This window comes from Varanus komodoensis, unplaced genomic scaffold, assembly GCF_004798865.1.
Source record: "Varanus komodoensis strain SLA01 unplaced genomic scaffold, ASM479886v1 scaffold29_1, whole genome shotgun sequence".
Lineage (NCBI taxonomy): Eukaryota > Metazoa > Chordata > Lepidosauria > Squamata > Varanidae > Varanus > Varanus komodoensis.
Window position 1 is genome coordinate 4155139 of NW_025335759.1, and position 24453 is coordinate 4179591.

At 43.8% G+C, this 24453-nt stretch overlaps 1 protein-coding gene across 3 annotated transcripts in view; it reads right to left on the minus strand.

Annotated features, from left to right (window-relative positions):
* PTPRU (protein tyrosine phosphatase receptor type U) overlaps positions 1-24453 on the minus strand; it is a 349047-nt gene that overhangs the window by 12969 nt on the left and 311625 nt on the right. The window contains exons 24-28 of one of the 3 annotated variants that reach the window (XM_044434925.1): positions 24031-24180; positions 21505-21678; positions 13142-13282; positions 7178-7303; positions 2930-3087 (exon numbers count right to left, since the gene is read on the minus strand). In XM_044434925.1, the coding sequence (XP_044290860.1) occupies positions 2930-3087; positions 7178-7303; positions 13142-13282; positions 21505-21678; positions 24031-24180 (749 nt within the window). Of the gene's footprint in view, positions 1-2929; positions 3088-6954; positions 7304-13141; positions 13283-21504; positions 21682-24030; positions 24181-24453 lie in introns of those variants that run through there. The other 2 variants (XM_044434924.1, XM_044434927.1) reach the window with 2 other exon arrangements.

Here is a 24453-nt window from a genome sequence, read left to right on the forward strand (position 1 = left end):
AATGTGTTAGTGTGCCCCATATACACACACACATACACACACCTACATATAATACTGAGGATGTATTTAAAAAAGAAATACTTAGAGTAACAGTTCCAGAGATCCCAGCTAAGCTTATATAATATTTGCAAGAAGAGACATAAATACAAGAACTGTGTTCTAGTTTGAAAATCGCCCAAACTCACCTCGCTGGCAACCTCCAAAACAAACATGAACTAGAAGTACACATTCTCAAATTTGTGACTTGAATTCAAAAACTGGCTTTTTAAATGTGATGTCTTTAAAATATACACAATGGGAGAAAAGTGTAATGTAATGTATTATAATATTTGTTCTGAGTTTATTAAAATCAACTTTCCTAAAATCCAGGGTGCATGTTTGGCTACATTTGGCTTTTGCTTCCTTCATAATTATGAATTCAAGCCTGGCATGGTCACTTTCCCGCAGAATTCCCATAGCTGCCACTTTATCCAATAGGTCTTTCCTGTTGGTTAGTGTCAAGTCGAGGGTAGCCATTCCTCTTGCTTCTTTCTTCACTTTCAGTTAGAAAACAACACATGTTAGGAATCTCTTGGAGGGGCCATGTTTGGCAGAATTTGTCTCCCAATAGATAGTGGGGAAATAGAAGTCCCCATAATGATGACATCGTGCCTTCTTGAAACACTGGCAATTTGCTTTCTGAAAGTTTCATCCTCGTCTTCTCCTTGACTGAGTGGTTGGTAATAGACTCCAACTACTGTGTTCTGTTTATTTCATGCTCCATTTTTATTAATCCAGAAGCCCTTGATGGGGTTACTAAGTTCATTCTCCTACATTTCTGGGAAGAGATATGTATCCTTAACATTAGTGTGACTCCACCTCCCCTTCTGTTCCTTCTGTTTTCTTGAACAGAGGGTGTATTCCAGTATGAGAGTCATCGCACCAAGTTTCAGTTAAACCTATCAGGTTGTATTCGTGCTCCTGCATTAAGAGTTCAACTCCATGCTGTTTGTTTCTCATATTCCGGGTACTAGTATATAGACATTGAAGACACATGCTGTATACTCTACTTTTCTTCCTACACTTTTTGGAAGACTATGTATTCTTGGGCACTGTTAGAGCTGCTCTGTCTCCATAACCCTTTGCCTGTTGTTCCACCCATGTACACTTCTCCCTTCCTTTAGGATTTGGTTTAAACCCCTCCGGATAAACTTCCTCATAGCCAAACACCTTCTTATTAGATACAATCCCTTCCTTGCCAGCAGTCCATCTTCCAAGAAGTGTAGTCCATGGGCCCAGAATTCAGATCTCTCATGTCAGCACCACCTTCGTAGCCCAGCATTCAGCTGCAGTATTTTTCTTTTCCTGTCTATTTCTCTTCAGTGAATCAGAAGGATTGAAGAGAAAACTATCTAGGTCATAAAGTTCTAGATTTCCTCCCAAAGTTTGATGTATGTTCTTCAAAGCTCCACTTGGTAGTGTCATTTATTCCCACGTGTATAAGAAGGAAGGGATACATGTCAGTGGGCTGTATGAGCCTCAGCGATCTTTCAGTTATATCACTAATCTGTTCTCCAGAGATACAACATACCTGATGCAGCCACAGGTCGTTCTGACATACATGGGTTTCCATCCCATGCAACAGAGAGGCTCCCACAACTAACGCTCTTTGCTTCTTGTTCTTGCAAGTCTTGGAATCATTGCTACTACTTGGTTGACCTTTTGCCTCTTGTTCAGGGTTGCACAAGATGACTTTCAGTTCCTCCGTGGCAAACTGCCCTCCAGTTGCATCCTCAAGTAACTGAAAGTAGTTCAGTGGTTCCATGCTTTCACTGGTGCAGAGTGTCCTCTAGTTATTCTGCACCTAACTGTCACCCTTTTCCAGGGAATTTCCTCTTTTCCCCTTCCCTTAGGATTATTTTTTTTATTTATTTATCGATTTATATCCTGCCTTTTTCCTACAAAGGGCTCATGGCAGCTTACATCTCCTCCTCCATCTTACCCCCACAACAACAACCCTGTGAAGTAGGTTGGGCTGAGAGTCTGTGAATGGGCCAAAGTCACCCAGTTGGCTCCATGGCTGAGCGGGGACTAGAACCCAGGTCATCTGAGTCACAGTCCCATGCTTTTAACCACTACACCACACTGGCTCTCATTATCCTCTTCTTCCCACTCAAAAACACCTGAACACAAATGGGAGCACATTTTCTCCAAAAGGTTCAAAAATTCCTGAACTTGCCTCCATATCTCCAAATTCTGTAATTAAAATGTGTCACTTTCTCAAAATGCACAAATTTAATTAACCCATGTGCACATTTCAATTAACCCATGCTAGTCAATGGAGGAAATTTGTGTAATTTTGGGTATTCATGCAGATTTGGAAATTACTTGCATCACTTTCTTATTTGACAGCTGCCTCTCCTGTGGGGGGAACCAAATAGCATTTGCAAATGTGAGCACAAATCAAAGGTAGAAGAGCAGTGAGCTGAGGCTTCAAGAATCTTGGCAAGCATGAACATCACTCATTTACCCAACCGCAAACATCCTTTCGTGAAGCCAATTAGAGTCTTTTAAACTATTTTTTATCCCATTGTGGAGGGAGGAGTATTTCAGGAAAAAAATGGAGAGAAGGCTCGGTCTTCTCCTCCTGGCATTCACTTCATGCTTACTCTGTGAGTAAGAAAGCAAGAAAAGGGTCAACTTCATGCTATATAAATAACATGATGTGTGGTTTGATCCTTGCATGTGGGTAAGGCTTGAAACACACAAACACTACATAATTGTGATGGTGTCGTGCTTTTTCTTCTTGCGCAGTCTTTACATCTCAAAGGTTTGAGTTGGAATGAAGTTTCTCAGTGATGCAGGATTTTACAGATGGAGGAAGGCTGGTAACCTGAACAACATCTCCCTCCAAATGAGAAAGGAAAAAGGAGTCCGCCAAGATACTTACAAACAATGCACAATTGTCCTTCCATCACCACATTCCCCCTGCCACTTTTCCACTTGGGCTAACAAATGCAGGAAAGACTTCTTAGAATCAGGGGTGTCTCTGTAGGCTGACCACCGCAAGTATTGGAAGTGTCGCACCATCAGGTGCCCCTCCTGTAACTAAAAACAAAAAACAAAGTATCATTTTCCTTAGTTTTTAGTAGCTTGCTAAGGACAGAAGTCTTCAGCCTTTAAACAGAGCAGCCATCTTGAATCTGAACCTGTACCATGGAAGCCATTTTTAAACATGTGTTCACCATCTTGCTGTTCTCTGCAGCAACTAGGCCTAAGGTAAAAAGGTCTGCTCTATCTCAATGATGTACAAGAGAGTATGTTGACCGGTGAGGCAATTAAGCATTTTTCTTCCCCAAAGTTCTACCCTGAAGGCACCATGAATTTTGGTGATCTTTACTATGTAGCTGCTAATGTACAAGAGGTCTCGTGTCTGTCACCTTCCCTCTTCCTTTCTTAAAAGAGCAAATGGAAAGTTGTGGGGGTGGGGGGACTGACACTGCAGAATGACCCCTATTAAGTTGCCAAGTAATTAATTTGTGGGCCTTATCCAACATCTGAAGACTGAATCCGAAGGCTAAATTCAACTTCCAAAGATGGCTTAGAGTGTCTTCCGATGGGGGAGTCCAAATGGATGGTACTCATTCAAGAAAATATGGAATATGCTACTTGGCCCAGGATGCCAAGTAGGGAGAATAGGAATATTATTCTTGGCACAGGGTAAACTATAGCAGGCTGCAGCTGTTCTCCCAGATCCTACCGTCACCCACTCTAAACCCTTTCACAAGAAAACATGACTCTGGTGCACACGCAATGAAAGAATCAAATGGGCTCACAGCTCATCAAGATTCTGTGCATTTGCTGTGCCTCTGAACATTGGGATGGGGAAGGGAAACACACCCACACCCACAAACATGCAACAATGGCAAAAACAAAAGGAAATTAAAGTCGTGGGTAAGTGCTCATGTGCTGGTTCCAAAATTAATTTGGAAATCCCTCATATCAAAGCGGCAGAAAGGTGCCACCCAAAGGCGGTCAATTCGTGGAAGAACAATGAGAAGAAAGCAGAGGAACTGCAGAGAACTCTCTTTCCCTGATTTGTCGGAACACTGGACTTATTCCTAGAACTACAACCCCCTGGTCCTTCTCATACTTATTTGTCCTCATTTACAGAAGACTGTTCTCTAGTTGAAGGTGTCCAGTCTAATTCCAATGTAAAATAGAGGACTTTTTGTCATGCAGCTGCAGTCGGTTCCTGGGCAGAAGAATTAGGCACACATGCAGTTTGCTTAGGGCAAAATCTTACACATCTTCAGTCATAAAAGGCATGGTAGAAGTTGTAGGACCTTTTTCTGTCTAAACACACAGCAGATTGCACTTTTAGTTGCCCCGTGTTATGCACAACAGTGATCTGTGCTGTGTTTCCACTTAAATTTCTAAATGTACATCTATATAAACTAGTAAATACAACTGCTAAGCAAATTGCTAGTCTCTTTGGTCCTTTCTCATGGTATGTTTCTCCTTTTTTGGTGATTTTTGAATGGGCTTCCTCTCTCAAACGCACACACAGATTGAGAGAAAGAATACAACATGCATTTTGGCCGTGATGGATTGCAAAAGCACCTAGATTTATGCATTTGGTATACACTGCAAACTTTAAAAGAATGGAACAGAAGGGAGGCAGGGAGAGGGGAAAGATGCTCTTTAATACTCTGATAATCTAGTTAGCTTTGCAATCTAATGTAGTTAGAGGGCTACAGAAAGAGGGGGGATTAGGCGCACATAGCTAAGCGAGTCCAGGGTTTAAAGCAGGTGGACAGGGAGCTCAGTACCAAATCAGAAGCTTCTGAAAGAGGATGGAAAATAAGACTGGCTTACAGGATGGCTCTCTGGGGCTTGCGCTCCAGCTCTCACTAATGGTTTCATAATGGTTTGGGGCAGGAGGGGTACAGAACTGGAGAGACCGGTAATCAGAAGTAGATAGCTGACTGATCGGCATGGAAGTCTGGATGCATTTATGAGCAGTCGGATGCATCTCCGGAGTGTCTCAATGGTTCTTCCACTGATTAAAGCACCTCCGTGCATATGGCTTTGTTCATGCATGTTTTTCAAATGTATACCTGCCACAAAACACCTTTGTTTGGTCCCCCAATCATACGCAAGTTCAGAAATATACAAACTTTGGGCACGGATTGCATTGGCATCTGTATTCGGTCTGGGAGGCATAAACTGATTACAGTCTGATCAAAACAGTGCTGAAACGAATTTCTCATACATCCCTACATATTATGTAGAGCATTTTTTATGCTTCTATAAAGAATTCCAACCGCCAGTAGCTTTCCGCAGTCGTAGGCAGAGTTGTTATATATTACCTGCTAACTGGTGAGGTTCAATCCTTCACACAAAGTGTGTTCTACCTTTGGTCCCTTCCTCGGCTATTTTCTGGCTCTTTCTGCAAATTAAGCTGTCTGTGCTGGCTACTGAGCTCCTTGAAAAAGACAGAGAGGATCTGCCATTTATGGCATTTAGTGTCCAAAGACTGTCATTACTGTTGTGGCTGCCTGCAGCTGTTGAAGACAGAGGGCTGCGTAGGATGGTGGCATCTGAAACTTATTAAAAACAGCCCCTGTGGCTTTCGGAAGGTGGTACAGGCATGGAAAACCTGTGTCATCAATGCCAAACCAATTAGGTAAGACAATGAGAGGAGGGATCCAAAGGGAAAGGGGGTGGATCCAAGGCCCTGGCTCTCCGAGCTCATCTGAAGGTGTGGGAAAGGGGGGGAATAAGGCTTTGTATCATTCTGCCAAAGGTGAGAGTAGGGGCACTCCATCAGTTTCTTCTTCTTCTTCTTCTTCATCATCATCATCAAAATTATTATTTTAATCAGCTTATCATCTTCACACTATAAATAATAAAAATACTATCTATAATCCTATTAATTTTCTCTTATGCTTAAATAATGGTGGTCCTGCCAAGTTAAAAGCTAATAAAAGTCAGTAAAATAAATAAATATATTTAATATATATAAATAAAAACCTGATGCCTGTTTCATTGAAAGGCAGGGCAGACAGCAATATCCTGGGCCATCAGGTATGAGCCATAACATTGCTCTCTAAATGGCTGATACGCGGAATCATAGTATAGTGAGTTAGAGGGCACCACGAAGGCCATCAGGTCCAACCTCATACTGTTGCAGGACACCAATTTATACCACTCAGATGGCTGCCCAGTTTCTTTCTGAATGTCTCCAGTGTAGGAGAGCCCACCACCTCCCTAGGCAGCTGGTTCCACTGTCGTATTGCTCTGACAGTGAGGAAGTTTTTCCTGATGTCCAGCCTGAATCTGGGTTGTCGCAACTTGCCTGGATCATTCCATGTCCTACCCTCTGATCTGAGTGAGAAAAGATCTTAACCTTCCTCTTTGTGACAGGATTTTGGGTACTTATAAAGGGATACCGTGTCCTCCCTCAGTCTTCTCAAGGCTGGACATGCCCAGTTCTCTCAGTCTCTCCTCACACAGCTTGTTTCCAAATCCAGGATCATTTTTATTGCTTTCCTCTGGACCCTTTCTAATTTTTCTGCATCTAAATCTTGGTGCCCAGAACTGGGGAAAGTATTCTAGACATCTGGAAGGATATAGGATTAGAAACATAAAAACAGAGCGAGTCAAAAGGGGTCTCCCGGGCCATCTAGTCTGACTCCTGGCTCCAGCCAGCTCCGCTCATGACATGCTCATCATGTGCATGTCTAACCTATCTTTGAACACCCTCACCAACGGGGCCTCAACCAAGGGGTCATCTGTTTGGCCTCTTCATGTTTTGGCCCTTTCACAGACTCTCTAAATTTCTTTACTACAGAGAGATTTTGTATGGTTGCTAGTTGTGTAACTCATTCAACTGCTTCTATTGTTCAATGTTGTTTATGCTGCTGTCAACCAATTTCACTGACTGACTGACTGATTGATGAGCTATTGTTTTCATGTGTGTTCTGGTGATGCTTTAAAATGCTTGTATGATCTCATTAGCTGGTTTTACAGAACATAGTAAACCTCAAGGATGATCTATCCTAAGATTGTAATTAGTAACAAAAGTCACATTGAATCCCTCTTTATTTAGGGGTTTGTTCAAGAAAAGTACACCATGTTGGTGAAAAGGTACATCCATACTCTCAATACTGCATGGTGTTCCTAAGCTGCTCACCCGTGTTATATTCTGCACCCGGAAAAGACGAGCGACCACATCTTCGTCAGCTGATCTGGAAACATATTCCACCTCCATTGGTCCGTACTGCTGGAGTCCCGGCTCAGGCCAATATTGTAAACAAGGCTAAAGAGAGAAACAATACAGAGAGATGAGCAGAAGGTGCTGGAATAAAACACATTAGAGCCAATAGTACAATCACTACAGAATCAAAATTTCTACAGGCACATCCACATTGTTAGGACATGTGTACAAGAAAAGGTCTTCCCAGAAGGACAGAACCTTCTATAGAATATTCATAATGGATTTCATGCCCAGTCCAAGTTATCTCACTGCCTGAGGCAAAGTACAAGGTGAGCATCCCAACACTCCATATACAGAAGCCAACCAGATTGGAAGTTGAGTCTTACTTCCATCTTGCAACAGAGCAGTCCACTTCCTTGTCAGCTAACTTACTGGAGTACCAAGCTTAGGAAAAGGAGATCAACCCTGACTGCTCTTTAGAAGGCCAGATACTGAAGATCAAATACTTTGGCTACCTAATGCGAAGGAAGAACTCACTGGAGAAGACTCTGATGCTGGGAATGATTGACGGCAAAAGAAGAAGGGGACAGCAGAGGATGAGGTGGCTGGATGGAGTCACTTGGGCAGTGGGTGTGGAATTGGGTGGACTCCGGGGGATGGTGGAGAACAGGAGAGCCTGGAGGAGTGTTGTCCATGGGGTCATGATGGGTCAGGCATGACTTTTTGACTAACAACAACAACAACAAGCTTAGGAGACTCAGGAGGGAGCCTGCTGTTTACTCCAGTCTCTGTTATCTGAGGAAGATCCCTCATCTTCCCTCAGCATAGAACTGCCCCAGATGGAACTGTACCTTATCGCTCATAAGAAGTTCTGTCTGATGTAGCAAAAAGGTCCATAGCAACAGAACAGTGGAGTATATGAATTGCCTACTAGATGAGGCCTGCAGCCCTATACCCATTTTTCTGGGTAGTCATTTATCTGTGACCATGCTCCATCAAACTCAATGGGACTGACTTAAACATATACAATATTGCGGTGATAGGCATGGAAAAATCCACATGCATTCAGTTGCAATGCACTTTTGAATGCATTCATCCACCAGTTTGTTCTATTCTATTGCTATATTTTTTATCAAAATCTGCACATTCACATTCAAATATGCATCCAAATAAATGTTTTATGCTTTCAAATATGCCTTTCTAAGCATTTGTATTTTGAATTGAGAGCTTTGCCAGAACATTCAGTGAGCATGAAATCTGTTAGTTCCAAACAGCACATTTTCCCAAGATATTCAGATCAGTTGAATTCTTGTTGGAATTTGCAAAAAATGCCTACCACAAGCAACTCTACCAACAGTGGCTGCTGTCAACAGCAGGTCTCTCTCTGCCTATTTTCCTCTTCAGCAGACCGAGATGAGACTCTAGAAGCACAGCCTTTTTATTAAAGCTTAACAGGTTACAGAACTGTGTCTATCACGCTAGAATCCAAACTGAAACTTCCTTCCCTCCCTTTCAGAAAAACTTCTGACTGTACCCCTTGGGTGGCTCATGATGCTTGCAGGCAAGATGGTGGCAACATCAAAGACATCCTAACTGATCCACTTGTTTCACCGGTCATTTCCTGACTGGGTCAAGGCACTCCACTTCCATGTCCTTCCCTAAGGCAGGGTAGCTCTCACAATCTGTCTGGGAATCTCCTTGAAACTGCCTCTGTCTAGCTTCTCCACAGAATAGGATGAATGAAACTCCTTGAATAGATGGTAATGAGTGGGAGCCAGGGATCCCTCTACAGCAATTAGACGCTTCTAGAAGCAAAAACGCTCTTGTGCTTGTCTCTGGTACCTGGAATTAACCTACTGTGTCCTACATAGAATAGAGGCCTTTGCTCCACTGTCTTTGAAACATCTTGTGCAATGAAGAGATCTCGAGTTCTCCAAAACTTGCCCTCAATTGGTCATGATAAATGTATTGTCTACCATGGATTTTGTATTGTTTTCCTTTTGGACCAGTATGGCATGCTTCATTTTAGGTGTGGCGCTATCCACCACAACCATCACCACACCATCACTTTCAGCTGTTTTTTCCTAAACTAGAAATACTCATGGCTTTAAATATGGTTGTACATTTGATGTTGTTTTCAAGCAATCATCAGGACAGTCCTGATAGCTGGAGCTCTCAAGAAGAATCCAAAAATCCAGGCTGCTGCTTTAATCCATCCATTCACCTCTCTCTCTCTCTCTCTCTCTCTCTCTCTCTCTCTCTCTCTCTCTCTCTCTGGTGGGTGTGCTTATGTTGCTGGAAAAACCCATTTCCTTTGAGCAACTCTGAGAATTTCAGCTTCAGAAGGAACAAGGAAGCCTGAGTGGAATGTCAGCTGATGTAATCATCGCCAGCAATCAAAAAGTCCCGGGGATGCATCAAGCCTGCAAGTCCCAAATCCAGTACACTACAGGGTTTCCCCATTTTTTTTTTCTGTAGGAAAGCAATTCAGTATCATCATCCTTCCCTTCAGCCAAAGCCCTTTTCCTGCCAGCTCCAATCGGAATGTATCAACTTGAGGTCTCATATTCTGAGGCATTAGAAGCACTAGAGGGAGATCCCTGATAGGATGGGATCCCGCTTTCCTTATCTCTCATCCAGCTGCACTGTTGATGGATTGCTCAATTCACGGGTCATGGCTGTGATTGTTTTCGTCCTGCGACAGCCAGAAAGGCAGCGTCAATACAAAATATATGATGTTTGTCATCGCACTTTAACACAACATTTAGCATTTTGGGCCATCCGACAGCGCGAGCCTCACTGCATGGCAAATGTGTTTGAGAAATAATTGGTTATTAATAGGGGCTATAAATCTCTGTGATCTTCCAGACTTGGAGCTATAATTTGGATATTAAAACTTCCTTTGGCAAGACATAGTTCAAGCGAGGGATATACCCTCCAAGTCACCTTTCCAAAGTGGTTTGCTGAAAAGACTGATTTATTGGCTGTTGGTGTGAAACTAGCAAACATTTAAGATCTGGCTAAGTGGCATTATGTGGACTTTCCTGAAGAATAAGATGCCCACTGGGGCGGGCAAAACACAGTAATGAAGAAATATGATAGGCTGAGTTGCACTAAAGCGTTGTGGAGGAGTGGAAAATGTTGTAAGCATCCGAATGAAAGGGAGCAGAGGAGAAATAAGGAATTAAAGAGGTGAAGAGAGGATCTTTGTGTAAAACGTTACTTTACAACTGATGCATGTTGAAACCTGCTCTTGTTTCAGTGCATGGAAAAGTACAGTGCACCGGGAGGGATTGGGAGCTCTAATTCCCACCTGGTCTCTAGGCTTTGCTATACTGTTAGAAGTCTTGGGAGAATGTGCAAGAGAATTTCAACCATCTTGCTGGATCCCTGCATACTTTTTCATTTTACTTAAATGTGGAGAAAAGGCAACACCCTCACTCTTAATTGGCTATCACACACTCCAAACTGACTATGTGACATTGTCACCAAGCGAAACTGGACTGAAGGCAGGGAGTTCTGGCGACTTATGAATGAGAACGAGAGGGGAAAAGGTGGACCATGGAGTAAAACTGCTGCAGCAGCGTGTGAGCGGATATGTAAGTACAAAACTGCCTAATGGCTTCCTAAGAATTCCCAGCTGTAACGCAGTGGGGTTGCTTTCATAATGTTTGGTAGTGTGGCACTCCCTGATGTTTGGAAAGGTAGATTAGCTTTTACTATGCCTTTAAAAAGTGGAAAGAACAAAGCCCTTGGGCCACCTTGTAAGTAACTGATCAGATGTCTCCACCTCCCTCTGGAATTTGGGAAGGTTTTTGCCTCCCTGAAAAACAATGAAAAGACTGGGCCAAAATTCTCATAGTGACCTCATGCAGTGGGGAAAAAAATAGAAAAAGGAAGAGAATTCCTGGGGCATCATAAGACTTTGAAGACAGGATCAGCGAACTCAGAACTCTAAATCTGCAAAGAAAATCAAATGCTGCAAATTTAAGAAGCCCTCACCCCCATCAATAGAAATTAAAGCTGGAGAAACTAGTCACATCTTCACCGCTGGAAGACTTTTGCTCCTCTTCCTTTTAAGCTTCCCACAATCTAAATCTGCCCTCATGTAACGCAGTTAGCTGCTTGGATTTCCCTCTGTGCCAATTGCTTCCAGAGTTAATTTCACTGCTGAATAAACTCCCCCTGGCCTTGTGGAATTATCAGGCTTCCTTGGCTTGGTAGCACCAGGGATGGTGCTTATTTGCTTGTTCTGTTATTTAAGCACACAGCAGTCCTCTTTAACACAGCAACTACAACTGGCAAAGAAGGTCTCCTCTTCACCAGAGCATGGACTTTAATTCATGCACCTGCTTACTTCTGCATCAGTGTTACAAGTGTAAGTTTGGGTCATTTGCACTAAAACGTCTGATCTCGACTCATAAAATAATCCAGTTAATGAAGTCTTCTCCCGACATCCATTAAGAGCCTGTAATACTAATTTTATGTTTAAAAAAGCAATATGTTTTTCAGGCAAATTAACATTACAGACTTGTAATGGGCTCTTAAAACTGCGATGAACTTGAGAAGAAGGCTTGAAGAATCCAGGGAGGGAAAATCCTTGGTTCCAAAGCCATCCTGCTATTCTAGCAAACCAATATCTATTTCCTTTCCATACACAAGGCTCTTTTCCCCACTTTTTCCTGCTATCCAGAGTGTGTTGTGTCTACATTCACAAATTTGCACAATTTAACATTGAAGCACACTGCTCAACTCCACAGGGAAACTGCCATCTTTATAGTAGGGCCATTGAAATCAATGGGCCATGCATTAGTCATGCATACATTCTATCTCAAGGATTTCACGGAACTACTCCAATTGACTAAATCCACACACACGTTAGGGGGAAGGTCAGTTGAGTGGCTAATGTGCATTCCAACCAGCCATCAAGCACATTTACCGCATCTCTTGGAGAGTGCGCGAACAATGGGATCTGGATGTGGGAGAAAGTCGTAACAGAGTCAAAGCAGTGTGGATTTCTGTGAATCCAGAGCATGATTACACAGCAGACCGCATATTCTATGCAGACCGGTTTTTATTTTCTTGAATTTTATGTCAATTGAGTCATAGAAATACCTGCATCGGAACATAAGAACAGCCATGCTGGGTCAGACCAAAGGGCCACCTGGTCCATCACTCTGTACACACAATGGCAGACCAGCTGCCCATGGGACCCCTCAGGCAGGATGAGTGCAAGACCGTCCCCTGCCCAACCTACCTCACGGGGTTGTTGTTGCAAGGATAAGAGAGCAGGGGAACGATGCAAGCCACTTTGATTTTCATATGGAAGGAACAAAGTTCACTCTCAGATGTGAATTTAAGTTAGAATGACCTTCAGGATGGAATTCGGAGAACTTGGATGAACTTGAGTTTTGCTAATTCACATATTCCAATGAAGTCTCTGCCAGAAAAAAAGCAGTTGCAACCCCTACTTCATCTCCATAAGTATGGTTGGACATACAGGGATTCAAAGCCAGACTTTTAAGCAGCAAACATTTTGGTTGCTCCCACATGTTCTTTCCATCATAAAGATGAAGGAATTAACTGATCTGCTAATGTTCTTATGAAAACTCTATATTCTTATAAGGGGAAGTATTTCAATATTGACTTCTGAGTTGCCTTTAACATGTTATTTTAATGTTTGCATGTAATTTACCTAGGGACTGCTTTATATTTAAGCAGAATACAAGTATCGCAAGTAAATAAATAAGAAAAAAGATAAATCAGTGCAACCAAAACTCTCGTTCATCTGTGCAGGGGACCCTTTCAATTTTGCATTGTACTTAAACATTGACTCTCTCTGGTTTTGCTCTTCAGGCATCTGAGTCAAATGCACCTGCCCAACACGGTCACTGCATAGACAGGCAAAACTGCAAGGAGCAGTGGGTCTCTGTCACTCACCCAGGCAGAGTTGGACTGATTGAGCTGGTTCAGCATGATGATGGAGGTGCAGCCGTAGTCATAGACCAGCCTCCAGAAGTCTGTGGTGGTGTTCTGCAGCGGGTGCAAGGTCACGATGAAGGCAGCACTCTTTGTGTAGCTCTAAAGGAGGGCAAGGAGAAAGGGGAGAGAGGCAGAGGAACACATCAGAGGCAGGCCTGCTTCTCTGGGGGTTAGCAGGAGCAAGACTGGACGGGAGGGCCAGAAATAGGATTGCAACTGTTTCTTCTTGGGCGAGTTGTGGGGAATCCACTAAATGCTGCGCCATCTTCCTGCCAAAGGGAGGAAGCACAGGGCCAGCATCACATGTAGCAAGACTCAGCCCCTGCCGAGGTGTACTAAGTAATTGGTGTTGCCATCCCCATCCAGAAGTGTGGTAGGAGAACTCCAGTCTGCATGCTGGCTGGGGCTGATGGGATCTGTGGTCCAAAAATTATCTGTGGGCACCATGTTGGGTCAAGCTGTCTCACACGGTATTCAACATGATTGGATCTCTCTGGAAACACCAAAACCATAGACAGCACTATACTATAAAATAAATAAGCAATGCATACATGAGGACACAAAGAGAAAGCAATGCAAAGTGAGGATGAGTGAAGCAACACAGTCCCTGCTCACCATTCCCATGTCCCAGTGTGTCGGTCATTTTTAACCCATGGCTCCCCATGCATGGATCTCACTCCCACACCCCATCCTATGTCACCCTTCAAGCACACTCATTTGCTGATGATCCACATTTTGAGTTTCTAAAGCAAAAGGAAAGATAAGGGACTAGGGACAGGGTTGATATAATCCCCTTTGAATATCCTGCAGAACAAAACTTACAGGGGGTAGAAGATGGACATTCGTCCACCATTATAAATCTGAACTAAGCTGATGCCCACCAAAAAGCCTTCCTCAAATAACTCATTGAGCTTCCTTTATTATTGATTGAATTTGTTTGAGAGCCACCTGTCAGCATCACACTCTCTGTTATGACTCTTCACCAGTTGCTAAAGGAACCCTTAAGTGATGGCTTGGGCCATTATCATCCTAATCCTTTCAGAGGTAAAGCTTGTGATAGGCAGGCAAAATAAAGCAAACAGCTGGTGCAAAACAATCTCATGAAAATGCTGATATAAACCATGTGTGAAGATCATTGGTATGCAGCTTTAGGACCTCCAGAAGTTTTGGGCCGACAGCTCCCATGACCCCTCAAGCTTTTGACTATAACTAGAGCTGATGGTAGTTGTAGGTACTGATGCACATGCTGTGTTAAATCTGCCTATTTCCATTTCACAGATGGTCAGGTGTCTTCCCTTCCCTCATCCTCTCATTGACAGAAGCAGATTTTCTTTTCACTTGCACACATTATATGCAGTTACACAGAGTTGCATAAATGGCATTCCAAAATTGTGTGATTCCTCCCATGAGCAAATCCCCCCATGCACATTTATTCCTTTACTGAAGAAGTCCACATTTTTCTTACTCCAAATATTTAATATTTTTCTACTACTAGATTGGCATAACCTCCTAGAAATTTAAAACACAAACTGTCTACTCGTCCCTGCAGTCCATCTAATGCAGGAAAAAGTAGTCCACTATGGAATCTAAAGGTCAGAGTACTAGAAATCCAAACTCATTTGAATCTATATCATCATCATCATCACATCCTTAATTGTAGGCTCCTCTCATTTTAGCTCAGGGAGGAAGGCAAATAATTAGGCACAAAGAAGGGGAAGAGGAGGAGGTTCTATGCTGGGAGCATCAGGACCCACCAAGAGCCCCCAGCCTAAGCCACCTCTCCTGCAGCTAGCATTGCTTTCTGTGACTGATAGGGGGGATTCTCCCAGAGCTATCTGAGCACGCCAGGCCCCTCTTCAGCCACAGGTCCTGGAAGTGGTGGCCTTAAGCCACATAATTCTAGCCCTGTGATACTTGCCATCCACGAGAAAACACATGGCCATGATTCAGGGAAGAACCTCATTGCGGACTGTGAAAATGGATGAGTGAGCACAGCCTAGTACTCAGTGAGGATCTCCTATCCATCCAACCTCTCTCTCTCTCTCTCTCTCTCTCTCTCTCTCTCATTCTATCTCTATATTTGCTCATCTCCATCCAGTAAAAAAATATGTTTTCTGTTCTTGTGCTCTCTCTCTCTCTTTTTAAATATAATTCTAAATAACAATCACCAGGAAACAATCACCTTTGCTCTAGGAAGAAGCAAGCGATATGTCTAACTGATGGTTTGTTCTCTTTTCTCCCACATTTAGATGTTTCCAAAAATAAGGGCACAGAAAGAAAGTGGATTGCAGCTTAATTACCATATAGCCAATTAGGCCTGTTATGTCTCCTGGGATTGGGGTGGGGCTGGGGGTGGGGTTAAAGGAAGAGGAAGAAGAGAGCAGGAGGAGGAGGAAGAGCAAACAGCAGCAAGTGGGGAAGTGCACAGAAGCATGGCAGGCACCTTTACAGCTTGTTTCTAACAAACATTTTCTTGGGAGAGGAAAGAAGATGGTCTGGAAAGGAAAAGGCAGAAAAGTTCCTTAACATCAAGGTAAAAACTCGGTGATGCTTGTTAGCCCTTCAAAAGAAGCAAAGGCTTTTAGGGGCACCTGCAGAGAGAGAACAGACAAGCTTTCATTCCCCTGTTCTTCGCCTTCCTAAAGAATTCTTGAAACGATACTTACAAGCTCAAGTGATAAATTCCTGGCACCCAGAAAATATCTCCCCTCTTCCAGATTTTGCTCAAACTCTGTTACAGGGTCCATGTTCCCCTTCCTTCTCTTGGGTCTCCCCCCACTCACCAATTTCCCTGGTAACTTGGACCAGCATTTCAGGGTGGGTGACTTATCATATATTATTTCAAAAATTAAATCAGTAGCCAAGCATAGTTAAAGTGTGGAAGGACTACCATTTCTTCCCCAGATTGTTTCTTAAGTTGAGGAGAAGCTTCAGCTTGTCTCTTCCATCAAAGGCATGAGGACAACCAAGACAGAAAGGGGAGTCACAAGTCAGAGAAATGGGAGAGGTGGATTCTGTTCGGCAGAGTGGGAAGCATCAATAGATTTCAAATGGTGCAAGGCAAGGCAAGGCCAGTGGCAGGTGGGGAGGGATGGAGCATCCTCAAGGAAGGCACAGCCTGGACAGGACCACTCATGTTGGAAAGGGGGGGGGGGGTCCAGAACACTTTCTTAACTTGGGATGGATGGATGGATGGATGGATGGCAGGCAAGGCAAGGCAAGGCAAGGCAAGGCAAGGCAAGGCAAGGCAAGGCAAGGCAAGGCAAGGCAAGGCAAGGCAAGGCAAGGCAAGGCAAGGCAAGGCAAATGGCAGGTGGGGAGGGATGGAGCATCCTCAGGGAAGGCACAGCCTGGACAGGACCACTCATGTTGGAAAGGGGGGTCCAGAACACTTTCTTAACTTGGGATGGATGGATGGATGGATGGATGGATGGATGGATGGATGGCAAGGCAAGGCAAGGCAAGGCAAGGCAAGGCAAGGCAAGGCAAGGCAAGGCAAGGCAAGGCAAGGCAAGGCAAGGCAAGGCACAATAAAACAAAACAAAATAAAATAATGTTTATGGGCACAGGAGTATAAAAAGGAAAAAAGAGTGACATTTGAAAGACAGCGGTTGTTGACTGTGGACATGGAATGAGCATATGGGTCATGATAATCTACGCAAATCTTTTGCTGCTTTGATGGCAACAAATGAATCCACCAAAAAGCCCTTTTCCCGGCCCATTCGGTTTCCTTTGAAGCTGAACAATATGCTCCATTTTCAAGGTGATCTCCCCAAGCAAACAGACCCTTTCTAGCTAATTAAAGCAGGTCAATGAATATTTTAGCCCTTTTGCTTTGCTTTGCCCTTTTACCTGAAAACTAGCATTGTATTTTTCATTCATTTGCATAAAGCGCGGAGGCCAGGCATGCTGGATGGACAAAAGACTTCTGCACAAGTGTGCTCATTCTAGATGGGGCTTCATTGTATGGGAGGATGTGATCAGAAAGCTACAATAGATACCTTTTATCTCTGGAGAGAGCCTGGGGAGAGCACAGATGCAGAAGTGGCTTTGGGAAGTCTAGTCTCAGTGCCCTAAACATGATGGACGCTATTCTAAAGCTGAAGAAAATTTGAAGGGGAAGTGATTCTCATATTTCAAAGGAGCATGCCTTTTGCTGCTTTTTACAAACTATTTAAAAACAAAACTCCCAGAATATTTCTGTCCCCCTCCAATATACCTCCAGCATATTACACAAAGGGCTTAATCAGGATATTCTTATTCGGAAGGAAAAACTAGGGTGGGCATGTGCACCCAAGAGCACAGTCCTTTCCCAGGAAACAGTCCTCTTTTTGAAGGGATCTTTTCAGAGAATCATCCTCTGTTTGAAGGGCTGGTCTACCTTCTAAATAAGTAAAGAATGAATAAAGACATTCTGGCTAAAAGATAAAGAAACAGCAATAATTTGCACCTCAGTGGTAGACTGAGAAGGTGGCCGCATAGAACACCTTGTCCCAGCCTTCCATGCTATGTTTGGCCTTTCTATGTACATTATAATATATATTTTAATTTCGCATGCCTTCATTCTAATTTATGCAAAATTCATTCAAATTTATGCAAAAATATGCAAAGCATTGCCCTCTTTTTGTCAATATAATTCATGAGTGGCCATCCTATGACCACAGTCTTCAAATGATTTTGGAGCACCCTGATTTAAGTCTTAGTGTACATCAGTTTCATTTTAGGGCAGAAATGAAGCATCAACCCTAATGCCAAAGCCCTTATCATAGGATGCAAAGAAGCTTTTTTTTTAGGTGATGTGGGGTGAAAATGTCCCATTTTTTCTTTTTTCTTTCCACGAGAAAGAAAAAAAAATCCCCAACCTCTGCAGTAGAAAGCGACTTCAACTGCATTGCAATAGATGAACAGTTATATTATCTGAATTGCTAAGACTGAGTTGTTCAGCCTTTCCCAACATGATTTCCTCCAGATGTGATGGACTACAACTCCCAGTAGGAGGCTGGGAATTGTAGTCTACCTGGCACCTGGTTGGGAAAAGTTGAACTAGTTTGTCAATTGTTTTCTGTACCTTTTGTTGTTGTTGTATTTTTAATTTATTTTATTTTCACATGTATATCTCACCCTTTTGCCCCCCTTGCAAGGATCCTAAACTGGCTTTCCTGACCCTCCTCTCCATGACCCTGTGAGGTAGGCCAGGCTGAGAGTGACTGGCCCAAGGTCACCTGGTGGGCTTCATGGGCCCACCAGACAGGGACTAGAACCTGCTTTTTCGGAGTTCCACTCCAATACTCAAACCACTACACCACAGCCCACACCATCAAATTATGCAATATATTCTCATTTTTACTGGTAGTTCAATAAAACTGCCCATGTATAACATTTGAATTTTATTAGGTGTGCTTTACTTTTTTTCATCAAACATTTCAGGTCAAATACTTACAGTGTATTCAGATCAAAATATATATAAAAAAAGGAAAGTGCATAAGCATTTGCTTACTAAATGCAAGTTAAAATAAGCATACTAAATTCAATCCCTGGAGTATCTGAAACTTTTCTGATACTAACTTGAAAATTTTCCAAACCAAAATGACCTTGTACAAACTGGCCTAACATCCAGAGAGTAATTTTTCTGGAAAATTTCCTAATTCAACATTTTCCAGAAAATCCACATCACTACTGGAGATTCCTATCCCATAGTCTCCAATCCTATGGAGTCCCTGGGCATGCTGGACAGACATAGGCATCCCTTGGGGGACTTCCTGCTAAATATGTGAGCCTTAGAGGAGGTCCACAAGGGCATGGAGACATCAGCGTGCAGCCAAGTCAGGGTATGTGATCCCCTTCCTGTTTATTTAGCGTGTGTGTGCTGGGAATGAGGAATCGAAAGGAGCTAAAGGACATTGCTATCTGCTCCTTCTGCTTTGCTGTCATCTGAATCTAGACTTTGCCTCCCACTCCTTGGAAAGCAACGTGTTGGCAGCTTTCATCTCAGATGCTGCCCAGTCCCTCTTCTCTGGGCTTTGTTAGACGGATTTACAATAACCCAGTGTGTCATTCTGGCTCGTGCAGTCACGACGAACTTGTATGCATAATGAATTTTATTTCCCCTGGCTTAGAAGGGGAAAAAACTGTGAGTCTCTCTCTCTCTCTCTCTCTCTCTCTCTCTCTCTGTTTGTGTGTGTGTGTGCGTGCGTGCGTGTGTGTGTGTGTGTGTGTGTGTGTGTGAGAGAGAGAGAGAGAGAGAGAGAGAGAGAGAGAGAGAGAGAGAGAGAGAGAGAGAGAATATTCTTCAAAAAGCAGCCACCAAATGTTTCTCACTGCACTCTCTTGCCCATCAAAAAAACAGCAGCAACAACAACAGAGAAAAACATTTTTATTTTACTTTATTTTTAGCACAGGTAAGAAGACAAGTTGGCTCTCTTACTGAAAATGGGGAAAATGTACAGCATAGAAAAATTTAGGCATAGTGACAGGAGAGCCTAGGAAGAGTGGAAAAGAGTTATATGAGGTCAGGTTGGTGTCTAGTCTAGGCTGGTCTACTCTTGACTACCTGCACCTTTTCTGCAGCTTAGACACCATCTGCCACCTCATCCTTTTCTCTGGAAATGTGAGGGTTAAACCCGGAATCTTATGCACATGCAGCATACGCAGAACCACTGAGCTCTCTAATAATGCTCAAACACGAGGAACTAAGAGAGCATCCAAAATTGCGGAACAGAATGTTCCTCACCAGTACTTTAAAGGTCTGTACAGGCTTCCAGTGTGTTTCTGGGTAAAAGTCGAAACACTGCTCTGAACCAAGGATGCCCTAAACCAGTTTGGGACCACATGACTTGAAGGATTGTCTGTTATGAGCTTCCCTGAGTACTAACATTTTCAGGAGAGGCAGAACGGTGAAGCCCCCTTCCTAACCATGCCTGACAAATCCCAAGTTCAACTATACCTCTGATGAATGAAAAGGCCAGGCCCCATCCTTAGAGGGACCTCTGAGGAGCCACTGTGCCCTCAGGTAAGCACGGGAAAGCTTTGCTTCTGATCAGGGCCCCATCCTTTCATGGGTACCATGTCCAGAGCGGCATGTGGGTGGTGGGTGAGGCTAAAACCAAGCTCCATTTTGCTTCCCATTGAACAGGCAGCCAGAGAAGGACCGGGACACTCTCGCAAGGGGCTAGACTTCATGATCTACCTTTCAGATTAGGCTGAGGGCTGCATATTCCCCATCCTGGACCTGGAGGGAAAGAAAGTCCAGGAGATGGGTGAATTGCCACCATAAATATCCCAATGGTGGCTCTTCAGTGGGGTCCCTGAGGAACCATCCTGCTCTAAGTGGATGCGAGAAGAAGAGGGTGAAGCTCACACTCAGAAAGGAGAGAGAAAGCAGTTGTACAGAAGACAAAAGGGAAAGGGGGGCAGCCCGGGCCAAGAGGAGGAGAACAACATTTGCAGCCCTGAGTATAATCTGGTCCAGGATGAGCTCATTCCCACCCACGTGGAACACTGAGCCCATCGCCACAGTCCTGCCTTTTCCCTCCAGCCTCCCAACCCTAAATTTTCTTTTAGGATTGTGTGTTTTAGATCGCAAGTGGGGACTGCCGGATTACTGATTTGCATACCGTGCTCTGGGAGCCCTCCTTGGCTGAAGAGTAGGGTAAAAAGACTTCAAATAAATAATAAAGGAAAGATGCTTCCGTTACATTGGATTTTGCCTTGTGCGTCAGAAAAACAATGCAAATATCTTAAAAAGCAGCAACCCTTGTATACTTTGGCACCTTGGGGAGGAAATGCTAAATTTTATCCACTACAGGCATGTATTTGTGGGGAAGGGGGTCACATGGTGATGGGATGCTGGCTGCCCCCCCCCGCCCCCGTAGGAGAAGGCAAAAAAAGAAGCCATTCAGGTAAACCCCACAAGATTTTGAGCAGCTGAATCTTTTTTTGGACACCTGAAATTTATTGGGAAGGGGAGAGACAGTGCCCTCTATCCCACCATTCAAATTTCAGTTTCCATTTTTAGTGGAAAATTTAACTGAAGACCTTTGACTCCACTGTGTTGTCCATGGATTTACAGAATCAAATTTCAACTTGTCATTGTCTCCCCACCAACCTTGGGACAACAAACGAGTGCTTTCTGAAATTATCTGCTGCTTAAAAATGGCAACCAAATCTAGCCTTCAGGACTGCCTTGACGTCCTTCAAAGCTTGGCTTGGTTCCCATGATGCAGTCTTAGAAACCTAGAATTGGGCACCAGGGACCCGGAAAGAGATGGACTGTTCCTCCTCCACATCCCCTGGTCTCAGACAACCACCGGGCACGGACTTACGTCAGTTAAGGCCGCGTTGATGTAATTGTTGCTGTCTCCATCCATGGAGATCAAGAAGGGGAGGCACCGGTCTGGAGGCAGCACATCCATACTGCGATTCTTCTCCCGGTTGCGTGGCAGAAGGGCGATGCTGCACTCCTCCACGTCCAGGTGGGGTGTTACGGAATTCAGAGTCTGCTGGACACAAGGAAACCGGGTCAGGCAGCATTTCATAGTGTTAAACAGGAGAGAGTGCTAGAGCGACAGGCGTCCTGCTTTTAAATGGTCTCTTAAAGTCTCTCTTGAAGGGACAGCATGGTCACGACCTACTTTAGGAGGAGGCATAGCAGAGATGCCTTTTGCTTTGTTTGATCAGGGTTTACCCAGATTGTACCTTCTGGACCAAACAGAGAAGCAGGCACAATCTATGGCACACCTAAATCATTTTTGGACGTGCACCTGGGGATGTATGAGGAATCCATTTGGAGGATAGAATCCACTGGATTCCATGGGCTTGGTTCTGTAGACTGCAGGCTACGTTGCATCAGCTCTGGCTTGGATTTCATGGGGTGCTTGCTAGGAACTGACTCTGCTGCACAAGTAGTGTCTCTCTTCCATGCCACCTGCTGTCACTCTGGGCTCAGTTCACTTTGCAAAACCGGGCTGAGCGTGGAAGGATGTCCAGTGAATTCCAGCAGAGTTTGTTCCGACCCTACTTGCAACATATCCCCAGAATAAGAACTTTTGGAAAATGCACACAAATAGAATTTAATCAACAGGAAAAGAATGTATACATTTCAAAGATGCACATAACTGAGGCAGAGAGTTGGAAAAGGGTACATAAAATATGCACAGATTTCCATGTAAGAATTAAAAAGAACAGCACTCACAATGGAAAAGTCAGACTGAGCTGCAGGACAGAATTTGGAGAACTTGGTTGACCTCAAGTTTCACTGCTTCTCCAGCACCCAGAGGCAAGTGTTGTATTTGTGAAAAGCCTCAGGTTTGGGTTTTTCCTTTAATTTGTTACAATTCCAGCAAGAGAGGACCATTTCAGCATAGGAAGCTGCCTTATTTTGAGACAATCCATCTAGCTCAGTAGTGTCTCTGCCAGGGCTACTGCACATTTTGCAGTCTGAGATCTGAATTCTATTTCAGGGAAATTCTTAGTGGCTGAACTTCAGGAGAGGGTGAGACAAAGGCCGAAGGGGTGTAGCTAAAGGCAAAAGAGATGCAGCCAAAGTATTTTAGCCTACAGCTCCTCCTGCCAGTACTAAGCAACTGCACAAAAGCTAGGAATCCACCAAATGACCAGCTGAGCAAAATGAGAGGGAACTAGACAAAGGGATGTGGCTTCTGGGGTACCCAGAGGGCCAGATTGGGCCCCAGTGCTTGCTGCCCTGCACCTCTGGTCTGAGTGACTAGTTGACCATGGAGCCTTTTCCAGGTACATAAGCTCTTTCAAAGGTGAGCCAGGGTGTAACACTCCACTGAGGAAGCTTGGAACACTCTTGCCCCATCAAATTGAAAGGCACCACCCCATGCTATGGCCAACCCAGGCTTCCCTGATTTCAGCTTGACCACAGCAATTGAGTTTGCTCCCATTTCTAGCCAGCTTTCCCTGCCAACTCCCTTCCCAATAGTCAGTGCCCTGCGCGCGCGCACACACACACACAAACACAATTAAAGGTAAAATTCCCCTGCTTGGAATAAGCGTGAAGTGGGCAGAGAGCGGAGAGTAATCCCCTCAGTTTTTTCAACCCCCCTTATGATCACAACAAAGTACTCATACTCCTGCCCTCCCCTGGACATTCCCAAAGAAAACTTCCCCAAACTCCAGTGTGTGCATGAATATGGGCACATTTTCATGTGGGGGAAAAATACGGAGACTGCAATCATCCAGGACATGAGACAGGATGAATTTCCAAGTCCAATCTGGAGAGGGTCAAGGCATGTGAGTTTTGTTTGCAGCCAGTATGGATGTTGGAGAAATCTGTGACAGATTTCTGTGACAAATGAATTCAGAATTCTCAGGGTCGGCCTTGCAGGTTCTGCCTCACAACAGTTTTTCTAGGTCATGTGAAGTCAGGAGATCTTACAGGCTGATTATTTGTATATATCTTTGCGTAAATTTGCCCAATGAAAAATATGCAAAATGAAAACACTGATCAAAAATGCACAACTCCCCTTAAATAACATAACAAAGCATGTGTGGGGTGAGGAGCTTGTACAGTTTTGGCCATTTGCTCATGAAGGCATTTGTGCAAATTCTAAGTCCACAAATCTGCAGATGATATGGCCAAATTGCCCCGTAATCTACAAATCCCCAGCAGGGTAGCTTTCCCTCTGTTGGCGCATTCTACTACCTGGGTAAAGCACTGCAAATTTGCTTGTTCTCCAGACAGCATTCCTGCCTGCAAATTAGGTGGCATCCTAACTCAAACAGATGTTTCTTGCAGTCATTATCTTGGGTCAATGGGCTCCTCCTAGATGCAGATGGAGGCAGCGTCCTCCCCTGGGGAAAAACTCCAGCTTTCATTCACTCACCTGGAACTCCTCCCGCAGCTGTGAAGAGTTGCTTTGAGGATCTATCCTGACCATCTCTTTGTATGTGGCCTTGAACTCGCTAACAGGGATGCTGGTCTCACCACACAGGCAGGCTTCCAAGATGGCGTCGTGGATGAAGACATATTGCTCCTTTGGCAGAAGGGAAAAACATGGAAGGGCTCTGCATGAATCTTCATTTAAAATATTGATATACCACCTCTTAGTCCTAATCTTTGGGAGTGCTTACAGAAGAATTAGAAAGAACATTTATTTGTTTGTTTGTTTAAAACATTTCTATCCCGTCCTTTCTGACGAACGGTTCGGGGCAGCTTACAATAATTTAAAAATATGACAATAATACAATAATTAAAATGGTAGATATTAAATCAACATAAAACAACACATCATAAAACTAAGAGAGAG